Source organism: Salpingoeca rosetta (assembly GCF_000188695.1).
Source record: "Salpingoeca rosetta unplaced genomic scaffold supercont1.11, whole genome shotgun sequence".
NCBI lineage: Eukaryota > Choanoflagellata > Craspedida > Salpingoecidae > Salpingoeca > Salpingoeca rosetta.
Window position 1 is genome coordinate 1,551,696 of NW_004754923.1, and position 10,165 is coordinate 1,561,860.

General features: G+C 57.4%; 2 protein-coding genes across 2 annotated transcripts in view; one reads left to right on the forward strand and one right to left on the reverse strand.

The window, feature by feature from the left end:
- The window catches only part of PTSG_12248 (uncharacterized protein), a 3,143-nt gene extending 2,188 nt beyond the window's left edge, over window positions 1-955 (reverse strand). Inside the window, exons 1-2 of the mRNA XM_004994305.1 lie at window positions 874-955; window positions 266-539 (exon numbers count right to left, since the gene is read on the reverse strand). Coding sequence (XP_004994362.1) covers window positions 266-530 — 265 coding nt within the window. The 5' untranslated portion in view covers window positions 531-539; window positions 874-955. The remainder of the gene's footprint in view (window positions 1-265; window positions 540-873) is intronic.
- A 303-nt stretch (window positions 956-1,258) lies between these two features.
- Window positions 1,259-10,124, forward strand: PTSG_05044 (uncharacterized protein; the record flags this gene model as incomplete). Its single annotated transcript, XM_004994306.1, has 16 exons — window positions 1,259-1,531; window positions 1,750-1,887; window positions 1,983-2,062; window positions 2,332-2,599; window positions 2,812-2,892; window positions 3,097-3,249; window positions 3,452-3,592; window positions 3,889-3,993; window positions 4,174-4,314; window positions 4,592-4,860; window positions 5,035-6,348; window positions 6,421-6,637; window positions 6,863-8,431; window positions 8,669-8,751; window positions 8,970-9,114; window positions 9,305-10,124. The coding sequence occupies 16 exons, from the start codon at window positions 1,259-1,261 to the stop codon at window positions 9,788-9,790; spliced, it is 5,463 nt and encodes a 1,820-aa protein (XP_004994363.1). The 3' UTR covers window positions 9,791-10,124.
- Between the last annotated feature and the right edge of the window lie 41 nt (window positions 10,125-10,165).

Sequence of the window (10,165 nt, forward strand, 5' to 3'; positions counted from 1 at the left end):
AAGAAGAAGAAGAAGAAGAAGAAGAAGAAGAAGAAGAAGAAGAAGAAGAAGAAGAAGAAGAAGAAGAAGAAGAAAAAGAAGAAGAAGAAGAAGAACAACAACAACAACAACAACAACGACAACAACAACAACAACAACAACAACAACAACAACAACAACAACAACTTAAACAACAACTCAAACAACAACTCAAACAACAACTCAAACGACAACTCAAACAACAACAACAACTTAAACAACAACGCACAAACATGTCTTTCATTACGTGCAGCGTCGTCGGTGCGGCGAACCACGGCGTGAGCAATGCCGCCGATGCGGTCCCGCGTGCGCTTTGCGCGTTCGTTCAGCTGCTCCAGATCCTTGTGCAGGGCGGTGAACATCTCGTGGGCGTGGCGGGCGACGTCGCTGAGCTGTCGAATGAGGTTGCTCATGCTCTGCACGCTTGCAGCCTCCAAGTCATTGCGGCAGCGTGGTGGCAACGGCTGTCGGCACAACACCGTCGGCTCCACCGTGCGCTGCACAATCGGCATCTTCGCTGCCTGCAATGAGATGGATGGGAAGCGGACGGAAGGAAAAGGGTTGGTAATGAGCGGGAGATGGGGATGGATGGCATCGGTGAGGCGAGAGTGATAGCTTTGCTTCTTCGCTCTTCGTCTCTTTTTTTGTATGTGATTGCAGGGTTGCATTGAGCATTGAGCTATTGAGCTATTGAGGGCCAGGGACGAGGATATCCACGCCCAAACACACACACACACACACACACACACTCACACACACACTCACACACACACACACACACACACACACACACACACACACACACACACAAACACACACACACACATACATACATACACACAAACCTACACCCACTTGTTTGGGGGTGTACGCGGTGGGTACGAGAAAGAGAGCAAGGGAATGCTGATTTGGATGCGAAGAACAAGGGAAATTTGCTGACTCAGCGAAATGCACACAACGAGTAACGAATGCGAGCACGACAACAACGCAAGCGAGAGGCAAAAGCCAACAACCAACGACAACAACCACAAAGACCACCACAGACACAGCCCTGTGTTGACACAAGGCTGTCCTTTCTCCCACCCACCACGTTCTTCCCTCCATCCTCTCCGCTGTGTCACACACACACACACACGCACACACACAAGGAAAGCCTGAGGTCGGCGGGCTTTGGAGCAACGGGCACACACGTACGCACCCAGCACTCACCAGTGCGCGCTTGCGGTGAACGGTCGCAACGATGGCGGACGGAGACGAGCCGGAAACAGAGAACGTGCGCGTGGCCGTGCGCATCAGGCCCTTGAACTCTGCCGAACTCGAAAATCAGGCGCGAGCCGTTGCTCACAAAACAGCAAATGAGCCACATATCACGCTTGGGGAGAGGCACCAGTTCACCTTTGACGATGTCTTCCCCATGTCAGCAAATCAGCACACCATCTTCTCGTCATGCGTGCAAGAGCTGGTTGACAAGGCCATCCAAGGCAGAAACGCCACCGTCCTCGCATATGGCCAAGTGTGTACACCTGGCATGAAAACTGTGTTGTGCATTGCCTTGTTTGTGCCGTGTTGTGATTGCTTTTGTGGTGTGAGGTCATCTGACCGAGTCACCAATGGTGGAGGCTTGCTCGATGCTGTGTCGTCATGCTGTACAGTACCATCCTTCTTGTTCCTCAGCCTTCTCCCCATGCCTCTGATCCTCCCCTTGGTACCTTGCTTCCGCCATCCGCGTAGACTGGGTCTGGCAAGACGTACACCATGGGCACGGGCTGTGACATAGGTGTCTCGGACGACCTCGTCGGCATCTTGCCTCGCGTGGCAACCTACCTCTTTCATCAAATCGACACCCTCACACACGAAGCACGCTCCTCCGTGAGTCCCATGCACGTCCTTGCGCACGCTGGGCTCAAGCTCTTGCATGCACTTGTGCACTTGCTCATGTCACCTGCCCATTTGTGTGAGCTCAGGGTGTCATGGAGCCTGAATTCAAGGTCACCATCTCGTTCCTGGAGCTGTACCAGGGCAAGTTCTACGACCTCTTCGACAAGTACGGTGTCCCATCACAGGGTCCAGTCACAAACGGACAACCGCAAACGCAGTGACAGACAGACAGTGTGTGTGTGTGTGTGTGAGTCCATGTGTGTGTGTGTCCATGTGTGTGTGTGTACTTGTGCATGTTCAGGAAGAGACATACGCATATTTGCATGAACACACACACACACACACACGCACACACACACACACACACAAACGTGCGCACGTACACAAACACTTCCTCACTCCTTCCCACTCTCCCCTGCTCCGCTGTCTGTGCAGCACGCCTGGTCTGCGGCAGGAGGCGCCCGTGCGCGTGCGCGATGAGCGGACGGAGGACGGCACCGTGACCATCCACATCAGCGGAGTGTCGCACTGCGATGTGACGCGGCGAGAGGACGTGATGGACTTGCTCCGGCGCGGATCACTGGACCGCGTCACCGCATCCACAGATATGAACGAGCGGTCATCTCGATCACATGCCATCTTCACCATCTGGATCACACACCGAAGGCACATCTCCCAGGCCATGCGCGAGGTGACATACAACGTCTCGGGTGTTTTGTGTGCGTGTGTGTGTGTGTGTGCGTGCGTGCGTGTGTGCGCACTAGCTCGATTGTGCTTGCAAGTGTGCTTCAGGGTGGGAATAATCTTCTCATTTTCCTTGGCAATCCATCTCACCTTCGCATGCGCACCATCGTTGTGCCGGGGTAGCGTGGGATGGACGGCGGTGATGATGTGGCGGCGGCACCAGCGGAGGAGGACGGGAGCGGCGCAAGCCAGGTCCCCGGCGCGACAGAGACCGTCACAACAACTTCAAAGTTCAACTTTGTCGACTTGGCGGTGCGTGCGAGGATTACAGTCGCCGTATGTGTGTGTGTGTGTGTGTGTCGTGTGTCGTGTGTGTGCTGGATGTTGGGGACATGGTATGCTTGTTGATCATGTGGTTGTGTGTGTATGTGTGTGTGTGCGCTTGGTCATACTTGTACACACACACACACACACACACACACACACACACACACACACACACACACACATTCACAGGGATCTGAGCGACTGAAGCGGACGCACGCGACTGGCGAGCGAGCAAAGGAGGGCATTGACATCAACTCGGGCCTGCTTGCCCTGGGTAACGTCATCAGCGCTCTTGGCGACCCAACACGCCGCGGCAGCCACGTGCCATACCGCAGCAACAAGGTGTCCACGCTGTGTTGGCGTGTTGTCGCTCTTGTGCGTGTGTGCGTGTTTGTTTGTGCGTGTGTGTGTGTGTGTGCCTGGAGAGGTTTTGTGAAAGACGTGTGCTCTCGACCCACTTCAAGTACACCCCACGTCAACTTTCTGCTCCCGCCCTTTCACCTGTGCTCACACCCCAATATTGCATCTCTTCCCCCTTTCTCAGCTGACACGGATTCTGCAAGACTCGCTCGGCGGGAACAGCAAGACGCTGATGATTGCATGCATTTCGCCTGCCGACAATGACCTCATGGAGACACTCAACACCCTCAAATACGCAAACCGCGCTCGCAACATCCAGAACAAGGTGTGTGCGTGCGCGTGCGCGTGTGCGTGTGCGTGTGCGTGTGCGTGTGCGTGTGCGTGTGCGTGTGCGTGTGCGTGTGCGTGTGCGTGCGCGTGTGCGTGTGCGTGTGCATGTATCGATGCACGCACGCTATTGCATGGGCAGCTTGAGACGAAGCACAACGTTGAACGCCACTTGCCTCCTTGCCCTCCTTTGGCAAGCAATCAACCATCTCTTGTTCGATGTGAAACCAGCTGCCCATCCGCTCACCCGGCTGTGTGTGACTCTCTGACACCGGCGACACCGCGACACGACAGGTTGTGATCAACCAAGACAGCGCCTCGCGGGAGATCCAGTTCCTGCGCGAGCAAATCCACAAGATGAACATGGAGTTGATGGAGTACCGCCAGGGCCGGCGGCCGGTGAGTCCCACGCAGCACAAGAGGAGGGATGGGGTGTCGGTCGTGTGTGCACTTGTCTGTGTGCTTTCGGTGCGTTTGTTTCTTACGATCCCTTTTCTCCGTCATGCACACTCACATACACACGCATACCTTCCCCGTTTCATCACACCACCACCACCACCATCACCAACCCGCGGCCAGGTGAATCCCGACTCTGAGGAGGCGGAGGACATGTTCAAGGAACTGCACGACCTGCGGGAGCGAAACAGGGCGCTGACATCGCAGAACACAGAGCTGAAGGAGCAGCTCACACAGTTCAAGCGGGAGACTGTGGCCACTCAGGTCGAAGCATTGCAAGGTCAGGCCCAGCGTGCACTTCACAGTGGCGATACTCCTTGCAATGGCAACACACGCGTGTTGTCACACCTCATGTGTAGACATGGGTGATCTTCACACACACACACACACACACACACACACACACACACACACACACACACACACACACACACTGACTCACATTCTCTTTACACGCCTTCGCCCAGGGCTTGATGGCGATTCGAAGAAGACAATTGAGGTGCTGCTGTCAGAGAACATTGAACTGCGCACCAAACTGGAGGCCGTACGTACAACGACCGCCCTCAACACCAGCGGCACCGGTAGTGCTGGCGGCGGTGGCGGTCATGTGTTGTCGTCGCAACAGAACGTCGAGCATCGCCCGCCAACGGCAACCATCGTCCGACCGTGGACGGCAACATCCATGTTTGACATCAACTCCATCAACCTCTCTCGTCCAGGGACATCAGACACCAACTCAGACGTGCGTACACACCACGAAGTCCTTGGTAGTGCATGTGTACATGTGTTCATGTGTTCATGTGCACATGTGTGTGGCATGTACGCCTGCGCGTGAATACATGTGTGTTCATGGCTTGCTCGCCTGCGTGTCTGTGCTTCACTCAAAGTGGATGTAAGTGTGGGCCTGTGTTCATTATGCATTCCAACTCACCGCACCTCCCTGCAATGCGGCCCACGCGAATGGCTGCCTGTGCAGATTGTGAGCCAGAGCCTGCAGGTGATGAAGGAGCTGGAGGAGACATACGGGCTCAGCTTCGATGAGCAAGGCGGTGACGGCGGTGCAGAGGAGGAGCAGGAGAATGTTGTTGGTGACGAGGGGGAGAGCGCTCAGCCGGCCCCAAGCAAGCAGAGGGTGCTGCGACACAGAGGAGAGGGCAATGATGACGAGGAAGACGATGAAGACGATGAAGACGATGAAGACGATGATGAAGGTGGCGAAAGTGACGAAGACAGCGTCGTTGATGACAGTTCGACCATCTACGACCGCTTCCTCAACGGCGGCGACGATGACGAGGAGGAGGAGGATGAGGAGGACGAGGAGGACGAGGATGAGGATGCTGATGATGGGGGTGTCGCTGAGCCCAAATCGGCCTGGGAGGAAGGCAGCGAGGTTGAGGATGAAGGCGACATTGTGACTGCTGCGGCTGCCGCTGCCGGCGACGGCGATGACGAAGCAGAAGACGGGGGCGTGCAGGATGTAGGGAGCGCCACGGAAACACCAACAGCGTCATCAGCGGCCAGCAGAAGTGGCAGCAGGAAAGGCAAGGACACGGACGAGGAAAGCGCCAAGCGAACAGAGCTCATGGTCAAGTACCGCGAAATGATGCAAGAGCTCGGGACGCGCATCGTCCTGCACGAGAACCTGCTGAAACATCTGGAGGCGGCACAGAACGAAATCCAGAAGCAGAAGGAGCTGTACGAGCGGCGGCTGCTGCAGGAGAAACAGGAGCGCGACAAGGTGCTGGCGGAGCGTGAGACGCTGCGCCGCCGCCTCAAGGAGATGGAGGGGCACGCGAGCGAGGAGAACACGGTGGAGCGCACACGCCACCAGCGAAGGCTGCAGGAGTTGCAATCGAAGCTGTCAGGCATGGAGAAGGAGCGAGCCAGGCAGCAGCGCGCAGAGAAGGACAGGCAGCGCGCCGTGGCGCAGATTGATGCGCTGAAACGCAGCATCCGCGACGCAAAGGCGGAGCGAAAGCGGCTGGTGGAGCAGGCGCAGGCGGAGATGAAGAAGAGCAGAGCCAGGGCCGTGCGGCACAACAGGGAGGTGGTGCAGCTCAAGCGCAACCTGGACAAGGAGCGCACAGACGCCAGCAAGTGGGAGCGCATGCTGCGGAACAAGGAAGCGAGGATGGCCCGCATCACGGAGGAGAACCAGAAGCTCAAGCAGTCCATGAAGGACAACCAGCACCAGATCCAGGACCTGCGCCAACAGCTCATGCAGGCGCGCATGCAGCGACGGGAGCCGCACCGCGCCATCGCCTCCTCCCCGGCGGCATCAAAGCACACGGCGGCATCGTCATCGTCGTCGTCGTCACAGCTGCGATCGCACCTGGGGCGGGTGGCACGGCACGTGCTGCGGCGGCGCAGCTCCGTCGGGCGGTCAGCAAAGGTGGAGGCCGAGCGGAAGCGGGCCAAGCTGGAGCAGGAGGTGACGAGCGCAGTGCTGTACCAGACGGTCAGGTCGAAGATTGAGGCGCTGGTGCAGCGGCGCGACGAGGACCTGGCCAAGGAGAAGCAGGCCCTGCTGGAGGAGGCGAAGACGATCAAGCGCACGGCTGGCGAGGCCAAAGACGATGGCGCCAATGTTGATGCTGATGGTGATGATGGCGCGAAGGCCGAGAAAAGGGGCAAGGCAGCAACAGCAGGGAGGACAAGCGGAGCTGGCGATAAGACGGGGGATCAGGGCAACGCCAACGACAACGATGATGATGGCAACAACAGCGATGACGGTGATGGTGATGGTGGCAATGGCGATGATGAGAAGCAGCCGGCGAGTGCACGGGCGGAGACGATTTCTGCTGAGATTGAGCGCATCGAGACGGAGATGAATCTGCTCACGGAGGAGATCCAGGAGAACGAGCGCTCGCTGCTGAGCATGGAGTACCAGGGCATTCGCGCATGCCTGACCATGGACGATATCAGCGAGGAGGGCGACAATCTCATCCGCTCGGCAACACAGAAGGAGGCGCACATGCTGCTGCGCTCCATGTTCTCCTCCCTCGTCAGGAAGGAGCTGGCATCAGAGCGCACTCGTGTGCGTGTGCGGCAGCTGGAGTTGGAGGCGGAGGCGAAGAACGCCATCCTGCACAGCCTTGCCACAGCGCCGCTCACACCCGCGCAGCAACACCAGTCAGCGTCTTCACGGTTCCAGCAGCGGCAGCGGTCCCGACAGCATATGGTGTCGCCAAATGCATCGCCGTCGAAGATGCCGACGCGGCGGGCAGAGCGCCAGCGATCGCGCACGTCAAGCACAATCACCACCCCGCTAGCAGCAGCTGCTGCTGCATCATCATCAACTACATCAACGCTGGCCCGCCAACAGCAATACAATCAGCAGCAGCAGCAGCAGCAGCAGCAGCAGCAGCAACAACAGCGCGCGACAAATGGACCGCGTGGGACGCGAAGTGGCGGTACGACGTCGCCGACATCGCTGTCAACATCCGAAGGAAACCGCCCCCGCAGCCGCACATTCACGGCAGAGACGAGCGCCATGTCCGTGTCCGCAGATGCCCGGATGTCAGGCGACAGCAAATCGCAGCTGCCGCAGCACAAGGAGAAGGATGAGGGGAAGGACGAGAAGAAGACCGCTGGCGGTGATGGGGACGACGGGGAGCGGCGCAGGGCGTCCTCGTCATCGTCCGCATCGTCGCGCCTTCGTACTATGCGCAAGCGCATCGTGTCTGCACTTGAGAAGACCCCGCATTACAGCCGCAGCACAGAGGCCGTGGAGAACAAGCGGCGCACAGAGCGGGAGTTCAGCGGCCTGCCGATGACGCTTCGCATGGCACGGCGACCCCGCCGCAAGCCAACCACCGTAGTCACCGAGATTGTGGAGGAGAAGCAGTCGCCAGGGACGCGCCCCACGGTGCTGCGAAACACGCACACCATCACGGGCCACGAGGATCAGGTGTTGTGCTTGGCGGCCTGCGGCAACAAGCTTGTGACCGGGTCAAAGGACCGCACGGCGCGCGTGTGGGATTTGGAGGTCGGCGCATTGCAACAGACGCTTGCAGGGCACGAGGCGCCCGTGAGAACGCTGGCGTGTCTGGACACGCACTTCCTGACCGTGTGCCGGAACGTGGTGCGGGTGTGGGATGTGCGCACGTGTGAGGACATGGATCGCTTCACGGTGAAGAAGGACACAATCCAGGATATCCAGGTCAGCCCTGATGGCACGTACCTGTTTGCCGCCTCCAACCGCTCGCTCCGCATCTGGGACCTGCGCATGAAGCGCGAGGTGAAGAACTTTGCGCACCGAGGAAAGATTGAGACGCTTCGCCTGAACGACGACGGCACCCGTCTGGCCCTCACCACCATTGACCACAAGGTCCGCGTCTTCGACGTCCCCGATCTTCCCGGCGGCACTCTCACATACCAGGTGCGCTTGCAGCTGTATGTTGGTTGGTCTTGGTTTGTTTGGCTGGTTTGGGTTGTGATTGGGCGCAAGTTTTGGCCTTGCTTTGTTCGTTTTCCGTCTTTGTTTGATTGGCTTTTGTTTTGTGTGCATGGTCGTTTGATTCGGTGCAAATCCTCCACCATCACCTGCCCAGCCCATCTCCTCTAACACCAATGCTTTCTGTGCCCTGTCCTTTTCCTGTTCCCCTTCTCTCCCCAGGCGCTCGAGCCGCCACACTACGACCGCGTGCATGCGCTGACATTCGCTGGCGAACACATCTTCAGTGGCTCCGACGACTGCAGGTAATGGAGCAATGATCATGATGATGATCATCATGATCATGATGGTGATGATCATGATGGTGCCATGTCGACCCACTCTTGAGCTGGTCTTTAGTCAAGAGTCGCAACCACACGTGGTTGCACCATAGAATGGCAACAGTTGTTTGACAATGAAATCACCCCTGCTTCCTCACCCACGCGCCCTCCTGGTTTCGTGTTTGCACTTGAACCTGTTGCAGCATCAAGAAGTGGTCGATGAATGATGTTGGCTGGGTGAACCGGCAGACGACCACGGGTGCCCACAGCAGCACCGCCGTCTCTGCCCTCTGCGCCCTCCCTGGCAACCAGTTCCTCGCCAGCGGCTCTGCAAAGGGCGGTATGAAGGTGCGTGCACACATCAGCATGTACTGATGTGTTACGTGGCCTTCATGCGCTTGTGTGTGCGTGTTTGTGTAGTATTTGTGTACGTCATTTCTGTTTTTGCTTGTTCTTCCATGACGACCCCGTGGCAACTCGTGTGTTGTTCTCATTTCCAACACCTCGCGCTCCTCCAATGACGCGTGTCGTGGTTCAGGTGTGGCGGGCGGACCGGCTGTCTGCGGTTGAGGACCACGGCCGCCACGACGACGCAATCACGGCGCTGCTCTGCCACAACGACTCCCTCTTCTCCGCATCCGCAGACAAGACCGTCAAGGTCTGGGGCCTCAACATGCCATCTGTATCTGATTTGGCGGCGCCGGGCGATGCAAACGCAACATTTGATATCGCTGCAAGCAGAGGCGACGGCAACTGTGACGACGACGAGGAGGAGGAGCCCACGCTGAACGAGACGCGACCTGTCACGCCAACCATGGAGGATGTGCCGACGATCGACACTCCAACGGCAGCGTCCGATGGCGCAAGCTTGAGCAGTGGCACGTTTGATGCACTCATGCCAATGCGAGCACAGCAACAGCAGCAACGACAGCAAGGAGAAACGAACACGCGTCCGGACGCTAGCGACACCAATGCTGTGTCGCAACGCATTCTCAAGCATTCTCGCTATCAAGTTGAACTGTAGATAATTTATGCGTACATGCCGGCTATTCATGTGCGTGTGATATTCACACTTGTGTGTGTGTGTGTTGCATGCTTTACTTTCACGCGAACCTGCGGCCTTTGTTTGCACGCACAGTCGTTCTTGTCTTCATTCTACCATTCTGCTTGACTTCACATCCATGTTGATAGGCGAGTTTCACCCTTTTCACCACACATGCACGACAAGTTCTCTCTTCCCCTCAGCACCCCTTTTGTTTGGTTCATTGAGCGTCATGGCGAAGAAGTTTAAACAAGAAAGCTTTGCCCAAGAACGTTCTCACCCGTGTTTTAAAAGACAAAGGGAAAGGCGACTGAAGGTGGCGCGTTGTAAATTGTCCGAGACCGGCAGCGAGTGGTC